General features: G+C 36.9%; 2 protein-coding genes across 2 annotated transcripts; both read right to left on the bottom strand.

The window, feature by feature from the left end:
• Positions 1–1,065: 1,065 nt before the first annotated feature.
• On the bottom strand, positions 1,066–2,419 carry LOC104879247 (uncharacterized). Its single transcript, XM_010651559.3, has one exon. The coding sequence runs from the start codon at positions 1,713–1,715 to the stop codon at positions 1,269–1,271; it is 447 nt and encodes a 148-aa protein (XP_010649861.1). The 5' UTR covers positions 1,716–2,419; the 3' UTR covers positions 1,066–1,268.
• Positions 2,420–2,872: 453 nt separating this feature from the next.
• On the bottom strand, positions 2,873–19,247 carry LOC100242671 (uncharacterized). Its single transcript, XM_002280291.4, has 9 exons — positions 18,713–19,247; positions 15,693–15,754; positions 13,437–13,491; positions 11,217–11,315; positions 7,724–7,810; positions 6,291–6,407; positions 4,843–4,935; positions 4,437–4,467; positions 2,873–3,312 (listed from the first exon to the last, which is right to left on the bottom strand). The coding sequence occupies exons 1-9, from the start codon at positions 18,806–18,808 to the stop codon at positions 3,128–3,130; spliced, it is 825 nt and encodes a 274-aa protein (XP_002280327.1). The 5' UTR covers positions 18,809–19,247; the 3' UTR covers positions 2,873–3,127.
• Positions 19,248–20,365: the final 1,118 nt, after the last annotated feature.

Here is a 20,365-nt window from a genome sequence, read left to right as displayed (position 1 = left end):
AGCAATAAATCACCTTCACACCCATCCTTTTCATCGTTTCCCATTCAGTGGGAAAAAAAATGTTGGGCACAATTTGCGGAGATGAAAGTAACGTGGGGATTATATTAAGAGTAGTTTGATGGTTTTTGTAAGAAGGGTTTTCATACTAAAAGTGTTTTTGAAAAAAAAATTAAATATTTGATCAAATTTAATAAACGCATTCAAAGATTTGAAAAATTACTTATCCTTATAATATTTTATCGAAAAATACTTGTAAGTTGTGATATTTCACATTGGATAGGAGAGTTCTTCTAACTTTATAAACGCATTTTAAAGCTGTGAGAGCTCCTTTAGATTTAATTTAGAGCATCGATCTTAATATGAGATTTTGTTTGTCCCCGTGAGAAGTGTCTATATATTTGACCCCATGATTTCATATACACAATAAAAATGATGTGTTAGCATAAATTCTTTTTAACCTTATAAACACGTTTTAAAGTTGTAAAACTCTTTTGAATACAAAATCAACAATATCTACACCATTGAGTGTTTTTGAATGCGAATTGTTATATAAATAATTCTCTTAAAAACGCTTTAAAAGAAAACATTCCCATTAAAAATATTTATGAGGAAAAACACTATAAAACATATTCTAAAATGTTTCTTCTAAAAATATTTCCACTAAAAAGAGGAAAAACAGTGCAAAACATAATCTAACAATGTTTTCCTAATGATTTTTAGGAAGATTATCAATCAAATATATCTACAGTGCTATTGCCATTGATTTTTCAACTTTCTAAAATTGATTTACAATCAGTAACTCAATATGATGTATTGGTGACGTATCAAATGGGGTTACAACCCATCTTCCACTGACTAAATTAACCGTGTTGAATTCATGGAGACTCCTATGGCAGCATCCCGTGTTGAATACGTCAAGCTTCTAAAGCGCTTGCTTGTTGCCTAAGCCTTGAATTGATTTGGAGGATCTTTCTTGGAACTTTCTTTCACTTCTTGTTCGATTCTCTCAACAAATATTACTTCTCCAGATTTTGGGAATAAATTCTATGGAAAACAGATAAAAACTGGATCCAACAACTGCACCAATTTGATTCTGTAAAATCCCTTGGTACATAGAGATTAACACTTACACCTCAAGCCTTGAATCACACAGTTTCCAAAAAAAAAAAAAAAAAGAAAGCATATGGATTACAAAGCAACATTATCCTGATCAATGCTTCTTCATATCATGTGGTCTAAACTTACAACGAAAGGGAGCAAAGAGAGATTCAGCAAAAGTCAGGCCTTGGTTTCTTGCGAACCGATATGCAGCCCCTCTGATGGTCTCTGAAAATTCTGATCTCGGAGCAATCTCTCAGGTCCTCCAGACTGATGTACTGCTGCTTGACCATCCGTGTGAAATCGCCCACGCTGTCGTGTATCCAAACGTAAGGGTGGCAAGTCTCGTCGTAGTAGTAAAGCAGGCTGTTCATTCCGCCATTGCTGCCACCCCTACCGGGCATGTGAGCCTTGTAAATGCTCTTGCATTTCAGTCTCTTTGAGGCACCTGGCTTCAGTATGTGACCCTTCTTCAATATTGATCCCACCCTTATCTGCAGCTCCAAGGGCCTGTCACTGAGGTTCCAGATCCTGGTGCCAAGTCCCGAGGCATGCGTATGGTCACGACATCCATAAAAGCAACTCCCAAGCGGAAATATCCCCAACCCCCCTGGCATTTCTTCTATGGTCTTGGAATGCCTCTGGTCACCTTAGGCGTGGGAATTCTCACGCCCATTGTGTTATAAAAAGATGGTTAATCCATGAATAGATATGCATGATCTTTTCCCCAGATATTGGTAGGGTCCTCAAGACCCAATTTTGAGAACAAGGCAGCGGGAAAGCTACTATATAGTACATGGAAAATGAATGGAATGGCAGGGACTGGTTTTTCTTTTGTGTGTTGAGCAAGGAAAAAGAAGAAAAAGAAGCCAAAGCACCCACCATGAATTCAAAGATTCATGATGAGGCCGCATATGATGTTGCTTCACCTTTCATCATTAGAATTTCATGCTTTTCATATACTCCTGTTCGGAGTCTCTGGAAGTTGGAACAAACTTTTTTACCCAGCAGGAATTTTAATATCCAGCATCTTGTATCCACAACTTTTGGTAAATCTCAACACCACCATCTTGTTGATGACTGTAACTGCAATATTCAATTGTGACAGGAGCCTGATTAGAAACATCCAAATAGCCAGGCGGGGAAGAGTGTTGGTTGGGGTTGGTGACGGTGGTTAAGCCACCCTTGAGGAAGCTGGGAAAAAGCCAAATGAATGGGACTGATCCACTCAGAAGCACCATCTGATCTGGCTATTTGGTCGTCTTAGAAGGGAATTTTCTCATAGATATCAAATGGCAAATGGATTAAGGATGGGGACTCACATTAATTCTCTTAGAATTTTCTCAGATGATCCAGAAAAATATCAACTTGAGTGCTCCTCATGGGGACTCACATTAATTTGCTACCATGAATCACCAATGATGTTACAAGTACTTCCCCACATTTCAATGTATGCATTTTAAAGTTAAGCAATTTACTTTACCTTAGTTTTCAGGCGGGCATACCCAATAAGACACTTTATTTTAATTAACACCATACAATTTTTAGGTGAGTATCCAAGGAGATGGTTTAACAACATACAGATTACAGGCTTAGGATAACAATTCCACACTTCTTTTCTAGTTTCCCAAGCAACAATACAAAAATTGATTAACAAAGGGAGGACCGGAGGAATGCAGCCAAGGAAGGGTAAAGACTTCTTAGAAGAGAAAAACAACGGTAAAAGAAAGCTCCCTGAAAGAACCAAAACACAATCATATCTGAAGCAAGATGGTTTCAAAAAACAACAATTTCATTAATTTTTTCAAATATTTTACTGATTTCCAATGGAACAAATACAATTAAAACACATTCTTACCCATATAATCTTACATTTCTGTCCAAAACAATTCGTAATGAGAGAAGATGAGACTAAATGGATAAAAATGGAAAGCACCAAGTGCTGCAGACAGTTGCTAAAGTAAAAAAAGAAAAAAGGGACAAGGAGTCTTTTGAAGAAGGTAGGGGAAGAATTTACAGGACGTGTATTTCATTTTTCTTGATTGTCTTGAGTGGGGTCTATCTTGACAACTAGAGGCTGCTGGAGATCCAATGATGGATTAGATACAATGGGTAACTGCGGGGCAGCTACAATGCCATCTATATCCTCGTTTTCAGCCAAAGCTTTTTCCAAAGCAGCCTTGGCAACTTTAGTAACACAAACCATTAGAATCACTGCAAACAAAGCCAAGAAAAGAAAACAAATTAGAAATCTGAATTACATCACTCAAATGCATGAACTACACAACTTTGGATCATTCTAATCTATTCCTTGCCTTCAAGTTTTGTGGTAGAGTCTATCAAACTTTATTCTGGTTAATATTCTGACTCATATTCCTCCATTACATCCATTATCTTCTTTGGTGATACTGGGATGTTACAAGGAGGTGATCATAAATTCCTTGAACCTGTGATACCCAGACTCTTTAACTTCACTCAAAATACCAGGTGTCTACACATGGGTGTGGGCGAGGTTTGCTTCCAATTTCCCTATTTTTAATTTTATTATTTTCTAAAGAATAAGGACAAAAGAGAAAAGAGAGAATTTTCTTAACAGGGATATGTTGATTTTTTGCTTCTCATAGACTTTTGAAGTTATTTTTCCCTTTTCTTATGTCATATCTAATTTTCATTCATGATCATTTTCAGCCAAAATTTGAAATGTGAAGAATTAGACACTTGGACACGCACCCACACTTGACACTCGTACCCAAACCCATGTAACATAGTTGAGAAGCATTATTTTCCCAAACCAAATTGCTCTAGAAGCAAATGTTGTGACCAATATTGAATTGATTCTTTTCTCTTTAAAATGTGAAATTAAGAGCCTATTTGGCAGAGTTTCAAAAAATGGTTTTTGAGAACAACTCTTAAAAACAGGTCTCACTTGTTTTCAGAAACAAATTTTTAACTCAATTCTGAAATGAAGGTATTGTGTATTTATATACAATGTAAACATTCCCAAAAATATTCCCCATATTTTCAATTGTTTCTCAACATACTCCACCAAAAAAACCTTGAAAACACAACAAATTTGTTCTAAAAAAACATGTTTTAAAAACAAATTCTCAAAAAATTATTTTCATTAAAAAATTTATCAAATCTATTTTTGAAGTTAGAAAACCGTTTTCAAGAACATTTCCCAAACAGAACCTAAGCTTCTGTAAACATAGGTATGATGTGATTATTAAGCCGATGAAGGTATATTCCTAAGCTTTTACCAAGCAGCCTTCCTAAGTTTTCATCTCTACTTGTCCGTGCATGTGCATGCGAATCATGCATACTAAATTGCAACTTACCAGATATCACAAGGCCCAACCCTATAAATATCTGCATCCACAATAAAGGACAAAGCAAATATCAGAATAGAAGATGAGAAGAAGATAAATGTGAGCATCCATAAATCCCTAGCTTAAATCAGCCAAAAAAACAACATATTCCTTCCTGAGGCCTTACACCCATCATGGAAAAATAAAACCATGATTCCAAGTTCATGCACCTTTAGAATAGAGGTGCTCAGAAACTGGGCCAAGGCAAGTGTCAAGCAACTTGCTGACATCAATAACAGAAAGATGAAACTGTTCAAATGTACCTTTAGAACAATGTAACAAGTTCAATTTTATCATATCAGGTCTTTGGGATTAGTTCAATAATTTAAAAAGATTTAGAAAATCTAAACAGGAAAAAAGAATTAGATTCTCTTACCCAACGAGAAGTTGAAAACTCATGCCATCCATGTGTCACATCAGAAAGATCCTTGAGAGTGGTTCCAATGTATACTAGAGCAAGTGTTATTGGCTGCAACGGTAACAGAGTGGGCACATCAACATACCATCAAAATTGGATCATTTAAACAACTCTTGGAGGATATGCATGCATAGCCTGGGAATTCAATTCAATAGGCACTCCAATAATAAAGACAACTAAACCAAACAAAGACAGATGATACTTGTAATACATTCCATTTTTGAAACCATACAAGGGCAGAAACTAATGTGCAATTGTGATGTTTGGTCCAGATATTTTCTTCTTTTTTCGTTTTTCTTTTTTTAAATATCAAGATATCAAGAGGAATTGCACTGGTCTGAAAGGGACAAACCCACAAAAGTACCTTCATGTTTACTGCCTGGTGCAAGCAGACATTTTCTAGATTTACTATTATAAGTGGAAGTGGTGGTATATGCTAAATTAATATGAAGCCTTGCAGCATATTTGCTGATCTATGCACACAGCTCTGGCCTTTTTTTTTTCTTTTGAGGCACTGTTGATGCCAAATTCAAGTAATAAAGCTAAAAAATGCCAACATTTTTGTGGCAAAATTATTCTAACCATGGAAAGTTTACTTTACTAGAGTAATTTACACCTAAAAGACTCAGATCAGTGGTTACATTGCAGGGTTCAGGGTGGGTTTTAGCAAAGAGCTCAATGGAAGGGAAGACCACCTTGCCACATGAGGTAAGTAAACTTGCATTGAAGCATGCACGTGAATTGAGTGTGTATTACCATGTGTTTCTGTGTGTCCATTGAAGTCTGTGAATGCGTGCATGCATTAACATGTGTTTATAGTGTCAACTTCTTATTCTTACAACCCTCGAAAACTTCTTCTTGGGTTCACACCACAAAGCATACCTTTGTATAAGATGTCCCCTTCATATTTGACAACGATCAAGTTGAATGGAGAATGGGAGCTATCTCATCCATATGGTACTGTTTCATTTATTATATAATGAAAAGAAAACTGGATTCGGGTGCTGCTAATATATAATAAAGGTGACATTCATTCATGAGATAAAAGTGTGAGGAATGATATCCAACAATAGGCAAAATAAGAAATCCAATTTCGGATGTAGTTCAAATCCAGGCTACTAATATCCTATTAATGTGGCATCATGTGCGCATGACATGCGAGGGAGTCTAATCCAACGATGGGTTTAAAAAAATAGGGTTATCAGCAAGGTCAATAAGTAATGTAAGAATACTAAGTTCAATTCCAAGTGTGAGTTGATCCACACACACACACACATTGAAAAAAAAATTAAGGAATAATGATAATCAAATCTATGTAACACCTAAGATTTATGATAATATGAAAAAGGATTAAATCATTGGCACAACATCACTAAGAATCTTCAGTTCAAGGGTGGAGAAGATACCATCATTCCCAACCAGGAAGCCAGCATGTACTCCCATACTGGAACTGGAGTCACAGACAGGAGGTAATTCAGCATGTTAAAAGGAAGTAAGGGAACAAGCCGAAGCAGCAAAACAATCTGTTGAATGAGACACAGATTTCTTAGAAGAGGGTGAGATAAAGCATAAATGTAGATAGCAACTAAAATAGCATGCCACTATAAGCTAGAGGTTCTTACATTAACAGCCCTTTCAAGCAAAAAGCATAATATTAATTGGTCTTTCAGCCAGTGTATAAGAATCTAAGGACAACAATTTATTGTCTTATTAGCCTTTTAACCAGAGAGTACAATGTTAATCCAGACCACCTGTGTGTGGATATATGGGTACCACTGGGTGAAAACAATCAGTTAGATATGATTCAGGCAGAGATGGTCAGGCACTCTATTGACTAGAGATCACTACAGAAAGTGACCACCGAGCTAAATAATAAATGGCCTAGCACATAGACAGCCTACCTGCAACCTAGGAAGGTACCCAGAAGAGAACATGAGAAACTCCTAAGCAGCTATGGATCATTTTGATACAAACTAAGATCTTCATAAAAATGCTCGATAGACAACACTACCTGATAGCAATTTGTCAGCTTGATCTTGCAAAATGGCTGATACTTCTACAGTCTCTTACATTTAAATGAGGTGAATTTTTCAAATATATATTGGTGCACAAAGTAAAGGATAATTTATGCATATACACACAACATTAGAGGAGTCTTCAGATGTGGATCCTATGTATTTGTTAGGCTCCGTAGATTGTTTGAATCCTCACTGAGTTTTTTGTGGGGTTGTGTTCAGCCCTGATAGGCCTTGTTTATGCCTCCAGTGTACCTAGGCTGTGCCCCCTTCTCTTCAGCCCCTTTTCAATTAAATTCCTTTGTGTGTGTATATATATTTATGTAGGTATACCTATCAAAATATATATAAATGTATGTAGGTATGGGTGTGTGTGTATATATATACCCCATGGAACTTGCAAATTTCAATAGATCGAGTGACACTCAATCCATAGTGCTACCTAACTTCGGTACACTATTAATATTAAATAGATTTGCGGTTGAACCAATAATTTCATTGTAATGAATCCCCATACTTGTTACCCAATTGGCCACTATGTTCTCAAAGGACTTAAAGCTGCATACTTTTCCATCTATGCAACATTTTGTTGCTCTTAGAAATAGTTCTATAATATAAGTAATCCACTGCCCACCCTCTTTAGGAAGTACACTCAGAGAGTCAGAATCCTCAAGCTTTTTATCAGTTTTGACACTATGAACCAGGACAAACTTTATCCTCTTTTGGATAAGATACAAAATGAAAATTGGAACAATCAGATCAAGTAGATGCACTGGTCAAGAACATAACTCAGTTTCTGCAGATCAGATATAAGTTATACAAACCTTAAAGCCAGATCTCTGAATTGCAATGGCAACTGCCCGGAATTGAGGATAATCCTTTAACTTGGAGATAACATATGACCTCCCAATCTACATAGAAATACCAGAATAAGACACATATACAGATATATACAAGATAGAAAAATTTAATAAAAGAACATTATAAAGGGTTTATAAGAAGAAAAATATCATCAAAGAAGTAATGATAAGAATATTAGAGAAACAATGAGCAGCAACAGAAGCTATGAATACTAGTGATTGGTCATGAAGGCATATACCGTATGATGCTGTATACAATTTGGCAAGATCCTATTTCTCAATCACTTCTCAAGTAGTGAAGACTGGAGGAGTGTTAACAGATAATAAGATATTAATAATATTGGGTTCTCTAGGGTTTAAGGATTTGTTAAAAGGCTGGTGGCAAGGATTCAATTATAATGGGTCCTACAGTTTTATCCTGACAGAAAAATTAAAGGCTTTAAAAATTAAGCTGAAGGAGTGGAATTCGGAAGTTTTCGACAGAATTGAAGTGAACAAGAGGCTGGCATTGGACAAGGTGTCTCATTGGGATATTCAGGAGCAGCTAAGAGTTTTAAATGACTGGGAGTTAGAAGCGAGAAAGGAGGCTAAGGAGGATTTCAAGAAATGGGTGCTTATGGAGGAGATTTCGTGGAGACAAAAGTCAAGACAGACTTGGCTGAAGGAAGGTGACAAGAACACGGGACTTTTTCACAAGATGGCAAATTCCAACAGAAGGAAGAATTGCCTGAAGAAAATTAAAGTCAATGGCAACTGGCTGTCTGAAGAGCAGGAGATTCAAAGGGGTGTGGTGAGGGCCTTTCAGTCTCTTTTATCGGATCCAGGTGGCTGGCGCCCTAGTGTGAACAATCTGGAGTTTGACAGCATTGGGGTAGAGGAGGCAGCTAGGCTGGAGCTAATGTTCACTGCGGAGGAGGTATTCCTGGCTCTTTCAGAGTTGAATGGGGACAAAGCCCCTGGCCCGGATGGGTTTACCCTAGCCTTCTGGCATTTCTGCTGGGACTTCGTCAAAGACGAAATTATGGGATTTTTCAAAGATTTTTTTGAAAGGGGAAAGTTTGTTCGAAGTCTGAACACCACCTTCCTTGTCTTAATCCCAAAAAAGGGCGGGGCTGAAGACTTGACCGATTTTAGACCCATCAGTTTGGTGGGAAGCCTCTACAAGCTGCTTGCAAAGGTCCTAGCCAATAGATTGAAAAAGGTTGTGGGAAAAGTGGTGTCTACTACCCAAAATGCATTTGTTGAAGGTAGGCAGATCCTAGATGCAGCGTTAATAGCCAATGAGGTTATAGACTCACTGATGAAAAGGAAGGAAAGTGGGGTTTTATGCAAATTGGATTTAGAGAAGGCCTACGATCGTATCAATTGGGATTTTTTGCTGTCAGTGATGAAAAAAATGGGCTTTGGGGAGAAATGGGCTGGGTGGATCAAATGGTGTTTATCCACTGCGTCGTTCTCTGTTCTGATCAACGGTTCTCCAACCGGTTTTTTCCGCAGCACTAGGGGGTTAAGGCAAGGGGACCCCCTTTCCCCTTACCTTTTTGTTTTAGGAATGGAGGCTTTGACTAGCCTCATTAATAGGGCTGTGAGAGGGGGTTACCTTTCAGGTTGCAGCATAAGGGGAAGGGAAGGAGCAGAAATTCGAGTCTCACACCTGCTGTTCGCTGATGACACGCTGGTCTTCTGCGAGGATTCCCAAGAGCAATTGGCCTTTTTAAGTTGACTGCTCTTGTGGTTTGAAGCCATCTCTGGATTGCGCATTAATCTGAACAAAAGTGAAATTTTGCCGGTGGGAAGAGTGGAGAACGCTGAACTTCTAGCGGCTGAACTGGGCTGCAAAGTGGGCTCTCTTCCTTCTACCTATTTGGGGCTCCCTTTGGGTGCTTCGCATAAGTCGGTGATGGTTTGGGACGGAATGGAAGAGAGGATGCGCAAGAGGCTAGCCTTATGGAAGAGGCAATTCATTTCCAAGGGTGGAAGAATCACCCTTATTCGGAGCACTTTGGCAAGCATACCAACCTACCTCATGTCCTTAATGCGTATGCCAAAAGTGGTTAAATTAAGCCTTGAGAAAATTCAAAGGGATTTCCTTTGGGGAGGGGGTGCGTTGGAGAAGAAGCCCCACCTAATAAAATGGGGTATTGTTTGTTCTCATAAAAAGAAGGGTGGGTTGGGGATTAGAGACCTCACTATTCTCAATAGGGCCCTTTTGTGCAAATGGAGTTGGCGGTTTGCGGTCGAAAGGGATTCCTATTGGAAGCTTATAATTGGAACGAAGTTTGGGGTTGGTAGTGGAGGTTGGTGCACTTGCGGGGGTAGGGAGGGCTATGGGGTGGGGCTTTGGAAAGAAATCAGCAAGGAAGGGTTGTTGTTGCTCAACAATGTTTCTTTTTCGGTGGGGGATGGTAAGAGGGTGAGGTTTTGGAAAGATAAATGGTGCGGGAACACCCCTCTTTGTGAGGCCTACCCCTCCTTGTTTGATTTAGCGGTTTCTAAAGACGCGAAGGTTGCGGACTGTTGGGACTCTATGGGGGAAGTGGGTGGGTGGAATCCCCGCTTCCTTAGACCTTTCAATGATTGGGAGGTGGAGGAGGTGGAGAGTTTCCTTCTGATCATTCAAGGAAAAAGGCTGAATGCTGATTTGGAGGATAGGATGGCGTGGAAGGAGACGAAGGATGGGAACTTCTCTGTAAAATCCTGTTTCAACTCTCTTGACCACAGCAGTGCAGTCCCGTTTCCTTGGAGAATTATTTGGAGTTCGTTTGTTCCTTCCAAGGTGGGCTTTTTTGCTTGGGAAGCCTCTTGGGGGAAGGTGCTCACCCAAGACCAACTAAAGAGGAGGGGCTGGAAATTAGCTAACAGGTGCCCCTTGTGTTGTGATGAAGAAGAGACGATAAATCACATCCTTATTCACTGTCCTAAGGCGAAGGTCTTGTGGGATCTCTTGTTCTCCTTATTTGGTGTTAATTGGGTTACCCCTTTTTCGGTTAGAGACACTCTTTTAGGTTGGCTTGCTCCTTTAAAGGATAAGAAGCGTAGCAAGGTTTGGAGGGCAGCTCCTCTTTGCTTATTTTGGACGGTTTGGAAGGAAAGAAATAGGATAGTTTTTGAAAATGAAGTCCTATCAATTCAAAGATTGAAAAATTCCTTCATGTGTAATCTCTTATCTTGGGCTAATTCTTCCATAGTTGAAGGCCCCTTTTCCTTGTTTAATTTTGTGGACTGGGTGGGTTCTTGTTGAGGGCTGGTAAGGGTTTGTCCTTTTTGTTTCTGGTTCTTTTTGTAGGTGATGCTTGTATACTCCCTGTATACTCTGGGTCGCCTTTATGCCCCTTTTTAATATATTTCCGTGTGTTTATCTATCAAAAAAAAATAATATTGGGTTCTCTATACTGTTGCATACACATTGCACAGAACAACAGAAAATACACTCCATCATACATTGTCAGAAACTTACCGTTCTGCCAAGAAGAAATGCAGCACCTGCACCAACAGTGGCACCAATTGAATCGGCAACAAAGCCCACAGGCAACCCAAAAAGATAGCCACCACCAAGCTGGAAGATAGAAAGCAGATACAACATTAATTGAAGCTTTAATTGGGAGGGCAGGATGCAATCTTCTCAGATAAAGCATTTCTCAGTAAGGGTCACATGTAAATTGCCACATCCAATATCAAACTATAATCAGGGAAGAATCAAAAAACTTGAGAAGGAAAAAATACTAAAAATAGAGGAAGATATCATTCATGGCTATTGTCAAGGATTGCTAAAGAAAGAGTTAAGAGTACACACAGTTGGAATATGGATGCTTCAGATCAATTCATAGAAAATGACAAACAAAAACTCATCTTATTGGTAACCAGTTGATTTGAGATATGGGAAGCTGGACATGCAGATGACTTCTTGTTTCCTTAGTACCATGCAGTCAAGCATCTTCAGTCGCAGACATAATAGAAGCTTAAAAAGATATGGTGCAAGAGGATTATGGATGGAGGTCAAAGAAGGCTAGTGGGGCGGCTGGAGTAGGGGTCTGGAAGGAGATTATGAAAGAATCTGAATGGTGCTGGGAAAATTTGGCTTTTCTAGTTGGGAAGGGTTCCAAAATCAAATTTTGGAAAGATAGTTGGTGCACTGACGCTCCGTTGTCCCAATGCTTCAATCATCTTTTTCTCCTCGCTGCACATAGGGACGCTACGATTGAGGAGATGTGGGACCAAGATTCGGGCCAAGGAGATTGGAATTTTGTTTTTGTGAGGGACTTCAATGATTAGGAGTTGGATATGGTTGGGGATTTGCTCCATACCTTGAGGGGACATAGGCCTTCCCTGGAGGATAATTCAATTATGTGGAGGCAGGGAAGAAATGGTCTTTTTAGGGTCAAGGAAGCTTACAAGCTGCTGGACAAGCCTAATGCCACAGTGTTTCCCGCAAGGAGAATATGGGTGGATAGGGTGCCAACTAAAGTTTGTTTTTTTGCTTGGGAGGCTACGTGGGGGAAGGTGCTCACTCTGGACAGACTCCAGATAAGAGGGGTGCAACTCCCAAATTGTTGCTTTTTGTGTGGTTGTGAAGAAGAGAATGTAAATTATATTCTTTTACACTGTATAGTGACTAGAACTCTATAGGATATTATTTTTAGGTTAATAGATGTTAAGTGGGTCCTCCCAGAAACTGTAAAGGAGGTTTTAATCTCCTGGAGGGGTTCATTTGTAGGGAAGAAAAGGAAAAAGATTTGGAAATCCATTTCGTTGTGTATTTTTTGGACGGTTTGGAAGGAGAGGAACAGGTTAGCCTTTAGGGGGGGTGCGTTGAATATTCAGAAATTAAAGATTTTTTTTGTCTGTAACTTATAGAATTGGGTCAAAGTGTATTTAGGTGAGGAGTCTTTCTCCCTTATAGGATTTTTAGAGTGGATAGCTTCCATTTAAGGGGAGGTAGTTCTTTTTTGTCCTTTTTTTTCTTTTTGAGGCTGTAGCCGTCTTGTATACTCCCTGTATGCTTTGTGGCGTTTAGCCTTTTCTAATGCATATCTTGTTTACTTATCAAAAAAAAAAAAAAAAGATATGGTCCAAAAGAACAAAATCTACCAAGCAAAACCTATGTAATAGTGTATCAAGAGAACGTTTGAATTCACTCATGTATGTATATTTCGCATTCCAGATATGCAATTTGCAACAATTCAGTAGCTTAAGGTTCTAGGCTAGTAAAGATGAGCACTTGCCAATGCACCACCTGCACTGTAGATATTTTAAGTTTTTGCTTTGTATTACTAATGGCTGAAACTTGCTCACAGTTTCTGCAGAATAGCATCAAGAAGAAGCATTTAGGTTCCTCTCTTACTATCTTGCTCGACTTTGATGGCATTGGTAGGCAGAAATATGCTTTAACACCATGATTTTCTTAGGTTATAATCTTCAATAAACAATATAAATTTCTGTAACATTTTTAAGCCATGTCGTAGTGATTAACTTGTGTTTTAAAAAAAAAAGTGCCAAGAATTGAGAACATGGACTTGATGTTTCAAAAGTGGAATAGTGGAGACCATTTAAACCAAGGAATGCAAAATGAATGTTGGAGCAGCTACAAACTAGAACTTTGCAAAATGAGCACTTATTTATGAAACAAAAAGCGGTAACCAGGATCTAAAAGCATTAGAAATGGATTTTTAATGCTTACAGTAAGTACTGAAGCTGGAACTGCCAGGACTGTCAGAGGAATGTAAGCAACAGCCCTGCAAAATTTCCAAAAGAAGTATATAATAAAGAATAAAAAGGTAATGCTAAAAATATTAAACAAGTGTGTAGATAACCAAGCTGCTGCCCAGAATCTATTGGCTATTGCCAAAATATTGGTATGATAGATATAAAGAAGTTCTTTAAACTTAGGAAAAATACAGCTCTGTAATAGTGTAAGACAGCAGCTCTTCTGCAATTTAATAAATGGCATGTAGTGTGGAAATAAAAATAGCTCTATTTTCCCAGAAAAAAGGGTATGCATGCATATGTGTGTGTGTGTGTGTGTGTGTGTGTGTTGGCACCCATATAAATGATGTATTAATAAGAAAGATATCATAACAGCCAGACTTATGCTACATGGACTCAAGAAGGTAGCATAACACTAATAGCAATAGTTTGATTGTCAAGGATCTTGATTTTCTTCTTCCCCATCATGGTGTGAAATGAAGTTTTTACACCAGCATCTAACATTGGTGCTCACTAGATTGGGAATATCAATGTCTAGTCAGGACCAAATCTAAAGGATACTTTTCTCTTTCCCTAAGTGCATTGGATGAGATGTTGCAATTACAACAGCGTTTGAAATCTAGTTCAGTCCAAAGGAATCTAGAGAACAGGTGTTTACAACCATCAAATGGATTTTTTGGAGCTTTTTATATATTGCTTTTCATTTGCCTATCAAAATAAATAAATAATCATCAAATGGTTTAGATATGACCATGGAGGTCCTTGGCAACACCTCTATATTTGAGGGGAACTTGTGCAGATTTCCTGCTTCTCCAAATGTTAAACTTGAAGAAAATATCCGTGCATAATTCAAGGTGACATTTGGAGATTTGATTTTCTTGGGTTGCACTTGCTCTTTGTTTTCCTTTTGAGCATTGATTTTTCCCCTTTTTTCCCCACCTTGTGCTTTGGGAAATCTCTGCCTCCCTGTTTGTTTTCCTCCCATATTTTTCCAAACAATTCATTTCCCATAAGGAAAATATGATGTAGGAAAGGAAAATGTGACATAGGACCACCTTAAGAAATATCCAGAGAAATACCTAACGCACTCAGACTATGTTACTCCCTCAGTGAGATGTGTCTATTGGATAAAAACCCCATAACAGACATCATCCAAGTATCTCATACTAATTTGGTTCAAATGTCTGACGCAGCAACTTCAGCACTCTAAGAGTCAAAGGATTAATTTTTCCAAGGATTCTTGTTTTGATCCTTCAACATTCCAAAGTGCACTCAGTTTTCTCTGATAACAATAGAGTTAAACGCACAATGTTATCCACATCTGAAGGAGATCCCATGATAAAGTGCAAATGTATAGATAACATTATTTAACTCATCTCCTCTTTAATTAAAGCAAAGATTTCTGAATGAGTTGGTGCTGTGTTTTTTGAATGTCCATTTTCTCATCAACTCAAAGAAGCCTAAAACTGCAACATCTGTGCAAAATACAAGTAAGATAGCCTTTTTACTAGATTATTAAAATTATTTTTTTCCCATATATTGTATTAAGAAATAAGGAGTACCCTAAAAAGGAGGTTGAAAAAAAAAAGAATCAGCCTTCAGGATTTACACAATAGTGTAAATGAAACACATTATAAGGCTGCCTTCATATTATGATCAGCAGATGCAAATGCAGGTGGTCAAACATCAAAATTCTCTAGACAGAGGAAGAGCATTATAGTTGTGCTCCATGCATTTCTTATATGGGATGGTAGTTATCCATGCATGCATGTGCTTCAAATGAACTTATCTTCGATAGTCATGTGTCATTAAAAAAGTAGAGAATTTAGAGTTTACAATTTAAAAGATGAAAATATCACTTTATCATTGCTTTCAATTTTTTTTAACACACGTATAGCTCCTATACACATCAGCTGTCCTCTTCAGTTCATCAAACCAGATTACAAAGAGTTTAAACTTGGATTACCATACCTATGTCAAATAAAGTCATACAAGGTGTGAAGTAAAAAGGAAAGGCTCATTCAGATGCCATCACATACTTTGACAAACTACCTTTTAACATGTTCCATCAATAAGAAGCAACTGCACTTAAACCATTCTCACAACAATGATGAAAAAAAAAAAAAAAACGAAACGAAACAAAACTTTCACAACATATAAAAGATGGGTTAAACACAAGGATTTGCTACAAGGTAAATTAGTGAACAAAAAAATACTGCAACTCACTTACAGCGCAAGCGGACCCCAAGGTCCAAGATCTTGCTCAATCCATAATAAGAAGTCCTTCAGAATCTGTAACAAGCAATTCTTTTCAGCAATGTATCACAATGAAGGTATAAAATTTTCAAAATTGAAATTCAGAAAAAAAAAACATAAACATCATTGTCAGCAATGATACTATGATTAATCCCAAAATATTCAATTTATCTACATGATTGGAAAAAAATATTCATGGAAAAAAAAAACAAAGAAAAAGAAAAAGAATCATAACAGAAGAAACTTCCCAATACATTCTTAAGTATCAATGTAAATGGTGATAGTCTGATGCAAAAGACATTGAGTTACACTAGGCTGTATTCGAAAAAAGAAAAATTAAAATTGGGACTTCAACAGAATCTTGATTGAGATACAAATATGCCCACAAATATCATTTCTTCCATGTGATTTCAAGGGCTTGTTTGCTACCCTTTTTTTATCCTAATAAATGCTGGAAGTTTACTTAAAAGGCTTTTGCAAAGTGAGTAAAATGGCAGAACACAAACCCCCTAAAAAGCTAACGATGCTAGTTGACTATGTTCCCCACCACCCAAGCAAACATCAAAGTTAAACTTACCACACTTGCTTGAAGGAGCTTGGTAAGCAAAACACAGCTTGCCCTCCAATCAATTTATAAAATGGGAATGATGAAACCCCAAAAGAATTATGAAACTAGCATATGCACTCACTTAAAAAGTTTGCTTATTCCCTATCTCCAAATAATCCATATGATAGCCACCACAGTGCTCTTCACAATCCAACTAACTCAATGAACCTTCAATACTGGAGAAAACGTAGCACAGGAAAAGCAAGTCCTCTCAAAGGTGCCTAACGAACGTCCAACAATTTGAGGAAGAATCATTCCCTCTGAATAAGAATCTCCAGTACAGAAAGAGATGCTCAAGCAATTCCCTTTGCCCTCTTACACATAAAGCATATATTAGGTGAAGGAGATTTAGATATATTTATTTTTTTTAACACATCTCCTATTCTTATCTTATGTCGAGCAGTCATCCAAGTGAAATTTTAAATTTGGTAGGTGCTAGAACAGGCCCATATGTATAGAAACGGATTCAAAGTTTGAAGGAACAAATAGATTTTGAACAGTAATTGCAAGAAAAAGAGGCATTACAATTAAAATCAAAACTCTATCAACATTCTATTAATGAAGGTTAAAAGGCAGACCTCATTAAAACAACAAGAAGCAGGATTGGTAGGATCGTCCTTAGTTTGTGGTTATATGGCATCCCCCATCAGAAGGAAAGAATAATTTGCAAAATATTACATTGTCAAACCTAGGTGAGATATCATTGAGATCGAGAAAAGAAGAAAGAAATGTCCCACTGCACCAAAGTTTTTTTAAAATGTAAAATTATAATACTAAGAAGAAAAAAAAAGAGAGAGAAGGTTAGCTGTCTTGAGGGGGAAAGGGAGAGGGAGAGGGGTAAAGAGAGAGAAGAGAGATTGAACATAAAACAAGTCAACATCAATCCACCCCTACAAACCCATTCTAAGAAAGCAACCAGATACCACAGGCTACCCAAGCAGGATAAAAGTACACTCTAAAGTTACCAGATTGAAGCTCCTCCATTAATGAAAAAGTTAACACACCTGTGAATCCTGGAGACCCAACACCTTCCCAGAGTTCACCAAGCCCATAATCTCATACATGAAGAGCATTTAAATATGCTCCCATGTAACCATCTATGCATAAGTTAAAATGGCCTTAATCTACCTCTATCAGTGGCTAGGTGAAACTAGGGGAAACACTACCTTAAGCCCTTTCAAGAGTGAAAACTACACCCTCAAAATTTTGGGGGAAAGAAGAATCTGCACATAACTACGTAAACTGTTTGCCAATCTGCTAGGCCTAAAAATCCAAGAGAAAGGAATAGAAAAGCATTTGAAAACGAGGAGCATTCCTCCCAAAGGCTAAAACACTCTTTTGTTTGTAATCTTTGATCTTGGACCAATATGCTTATAGATGATGGTCCTTTGTCTTCAATTAGCTTTGTTGATTGGTTGGGTTCTTATTGAGAACGGGCATTCCTTTTAGTAGCCCCCTTATTCTTATGGATGAGACTTTAGGTGACCGTTATATGCTTCCTGGGTATCTTGGGCACTCTATAAGCACTTCCTTTTTTATTTACACTTTTGTTTTACCTAAAAAAAAGAAGAAGAAATCCAAAAGAACGAGGATCTCATCGTTCTTAGGTTCCACATAGTAGAAGTGGAGTTTGCAATACTGTTATAATGAATTTCAACAAAACACTTTCAGAAGTTCAACTCTGATGAGAGAAGCGTGTGGGGAGAGGATGCTAATGGCATCCAACCCTGGAGCACTTCCCCTACTTGAATCAATTTTTGCATTTTTCTCTTTGCCTCTTACAACTCTAAAACTTGAAAAAGAGTTGCAACATAAAACAATCTTCTGAAATTATGTCTACATTGTCAAATTCATCCCCGGAAATTCTTGTCCTTCTCCAATTAGCCATCAACTGGAAGAATTTAGTATTATAATTGCATCTCCTACCCAGTGGCCCTCTTACCTCACATTCACATCAACTCTAGCCAGCACTTCCATTTAACGTCCTTTTAGACTAACACGAGACTCCCACATTTGAAGTCTTACGTCTGTTTCAATTCACTTTATAGTTTGTTTTTTATGATCTCATACCAAATGACCAAATGCCAATGCGATTTTACACACATAAGCGTAATATCTCTCACAAATTCAACAACCCGCCTCACAAGCCAACCTAACATTTGAAGAATCACCTACCAATGAATTCAATCAGCAAGAAGCAAGCACCAGTGACTCAAAATGCCAACCAAAATGGCACAACAAATTAAACAAACCACCGAATCGAAACCCAGACAACAAACCCACTTTTAAAAAGTACATCAAAACCCTAAAAAGGGAAAGAAAAAAAAAAGGACGCATTAAATGATGAAAAAATGAAAAGGAAATAGACCCAGAGGAGAAAACCGAACCTTTTCAACAGGGAGAGTGAAACAAGCGACGGCGATGGCGGCAATAAGGAGGAGGAGGAAGGTGATCCTGAGAAAAGAGAGCCATGAGAAGGCCATGGAAAGCCTGCGACGCCACGGCCTGCACTCCTCGTCGCCGTCTATGTAATCCGATGATGATTGCTTGAAGGACAGGCGAAACCTCAACCCCTCAAGGTTAGCCAGATTTCGATTTGGCCCTCGGTTTTGCTTCACGTTTTTGAACCCATCAACAATTTTCACCTAACCCTTTTCCTTTTCGCCAATTCCAAAACAATTGCTCTCTCTCCCCACCTCTATCGTCCCCCTCTATCCCCAATTGTTTTGAGTGGGTACGTCAACAGGATAAATCATAAAGGCAACCTTAGGCGCGTGCACCCACCGCTTGTTCTTCCTTCGTCTGCACTCTGGACTCGCTGTTAGAGGTATTCAGGCGCGTCAACCGCTTTTCTTTTCATACGTCCGGTTCGGGTTTGGACACTTGTAACAACTAACAAGTGCTTCTTTGCCCTTTGTGATTACCAGGTTCTTTTCCTTTTGATTCCTTTTTGAAAATAAATTTTTTTGGAGTGTCCAAAATGTAATTAATTGTAATCATAAATAATAATAATAATAAATTAGACACTTTTTTAATAATAATAATAATAATAATAATTTCTCCCGTCCATTAATATTGATAAGAAAGAGTTGTATCATTGATTTAGAAATCGTATTACATTTATATTTATGCATGTTTTGTTTATATGATTGCTTTGTAAAACTTAAGAGTTATTATTTAATAATTTAAATTGATTTTAAGTTAAATTATTTTTAAGTTATTAATTTAAAATTTATTCACTTTAAATATTAAAATTATTTAAATAAATAAACTTAAAATTTATTCTTATTTATCAAATTAATACATTTACCCTTTTTAATACTAACTAATATATTATTGTCATTTATTTTAATTCATATATTATCTTTATTAATTTTTTAACAATAAAATTATTTATGAATCATGATTATTAGTGTTATTGATATATCATATGATCGTAAAATATTTATTATAAAAAATAAATAATGGATATGAAATCATAATTTTAAAATATATTTTCGTTAATATGGACAAATGAAATAAAAAAATATTTTAGATTATAAATAAATTAAATATTTTAACTTAGTAATTTAAGTTAAAAACGATTTTAAGTTATAATCTTTGGTTATTTTACCAAACATACTTAATAACTTAAATAAGTCATTAAATCATATTAAGTTATTAAATTAATTTACTAAATACTCTATTGCTCATATTCTAATTTTATCATTTATAAGTCATCCAATAACTTAAATTTTTTTAAAGAGATTGTGAGATAATAGTTATTTTTATCATACTTAGTGAGTGTCTGATAAATCAACTTAATAACAATATGATTAAAATAAAAAATAAAATTTAAATAAAAAAATAAAAATAATTAACTTATTTTTAAATTCACATATTCATTTTATTCTTTTTTTTTTTAATCTCCATTTACTATAGTTACTTATACATAATCTTTTATTACTCTACCACTTTCATTGTTACTGAACTTTCTTTATCTTAATTATAATTTATGATGATAAATGTGAAAATTTGATAATTTATAATAAATTTTATCA

This window comes from Vitis vinifera, chromosome 5 (genome assembly GCF_030704535.1).
Source record: "Vitis vinifera cultivar Pinot Noir 40024 chromosome 5, ASM3070453v1".
In the NCBI taxonomy this organism is placed as follows: Eukaryota; Viridiplantae; Streptophyta; class Magnoliopsida; order Vitales; family Vitaceae; genus Vitis; species Vitis vinifera.
The sequence above is the reverse complement of the archived record's forward strand: the minus strand, read 5'-3'. Positions and strand labels throughout refer to the sequence as shown.

Excerpts from the sequence above, each read along its gene's own strand:
- LOC104879247 (XM_010651559.3), bottom strand. The coding sequence starts at position 1,715 with ATGCCAGGGGGGTTGGGGATATTTCCGCTTGGGAGTTGCTTTTATGGA.
- LOC100242671 (XM_002280291.4), bottom strand. The coding sequence starts at position 18,808 with ATGGCCTTCTCATGGCTCTCTTTTCTCAGGATCACCTTCCTCCTCCTC. Across the intron at positions 7,811-11,216 it reads CATTTCTTCTTGGCAGAACG|ATTGGGAGGTCATATGTTAT; the intron begins GTAAGTTTCTGA and ends ATTTCTATGTAG. Across the intron at positions 4,936-6,290 it reads CTTCCTGGTTGGGAATGATG|CCAATAACACTTGCTCTAGT; the intron begins GTATCTTCTCCA and ends TTACCGTTGCAG.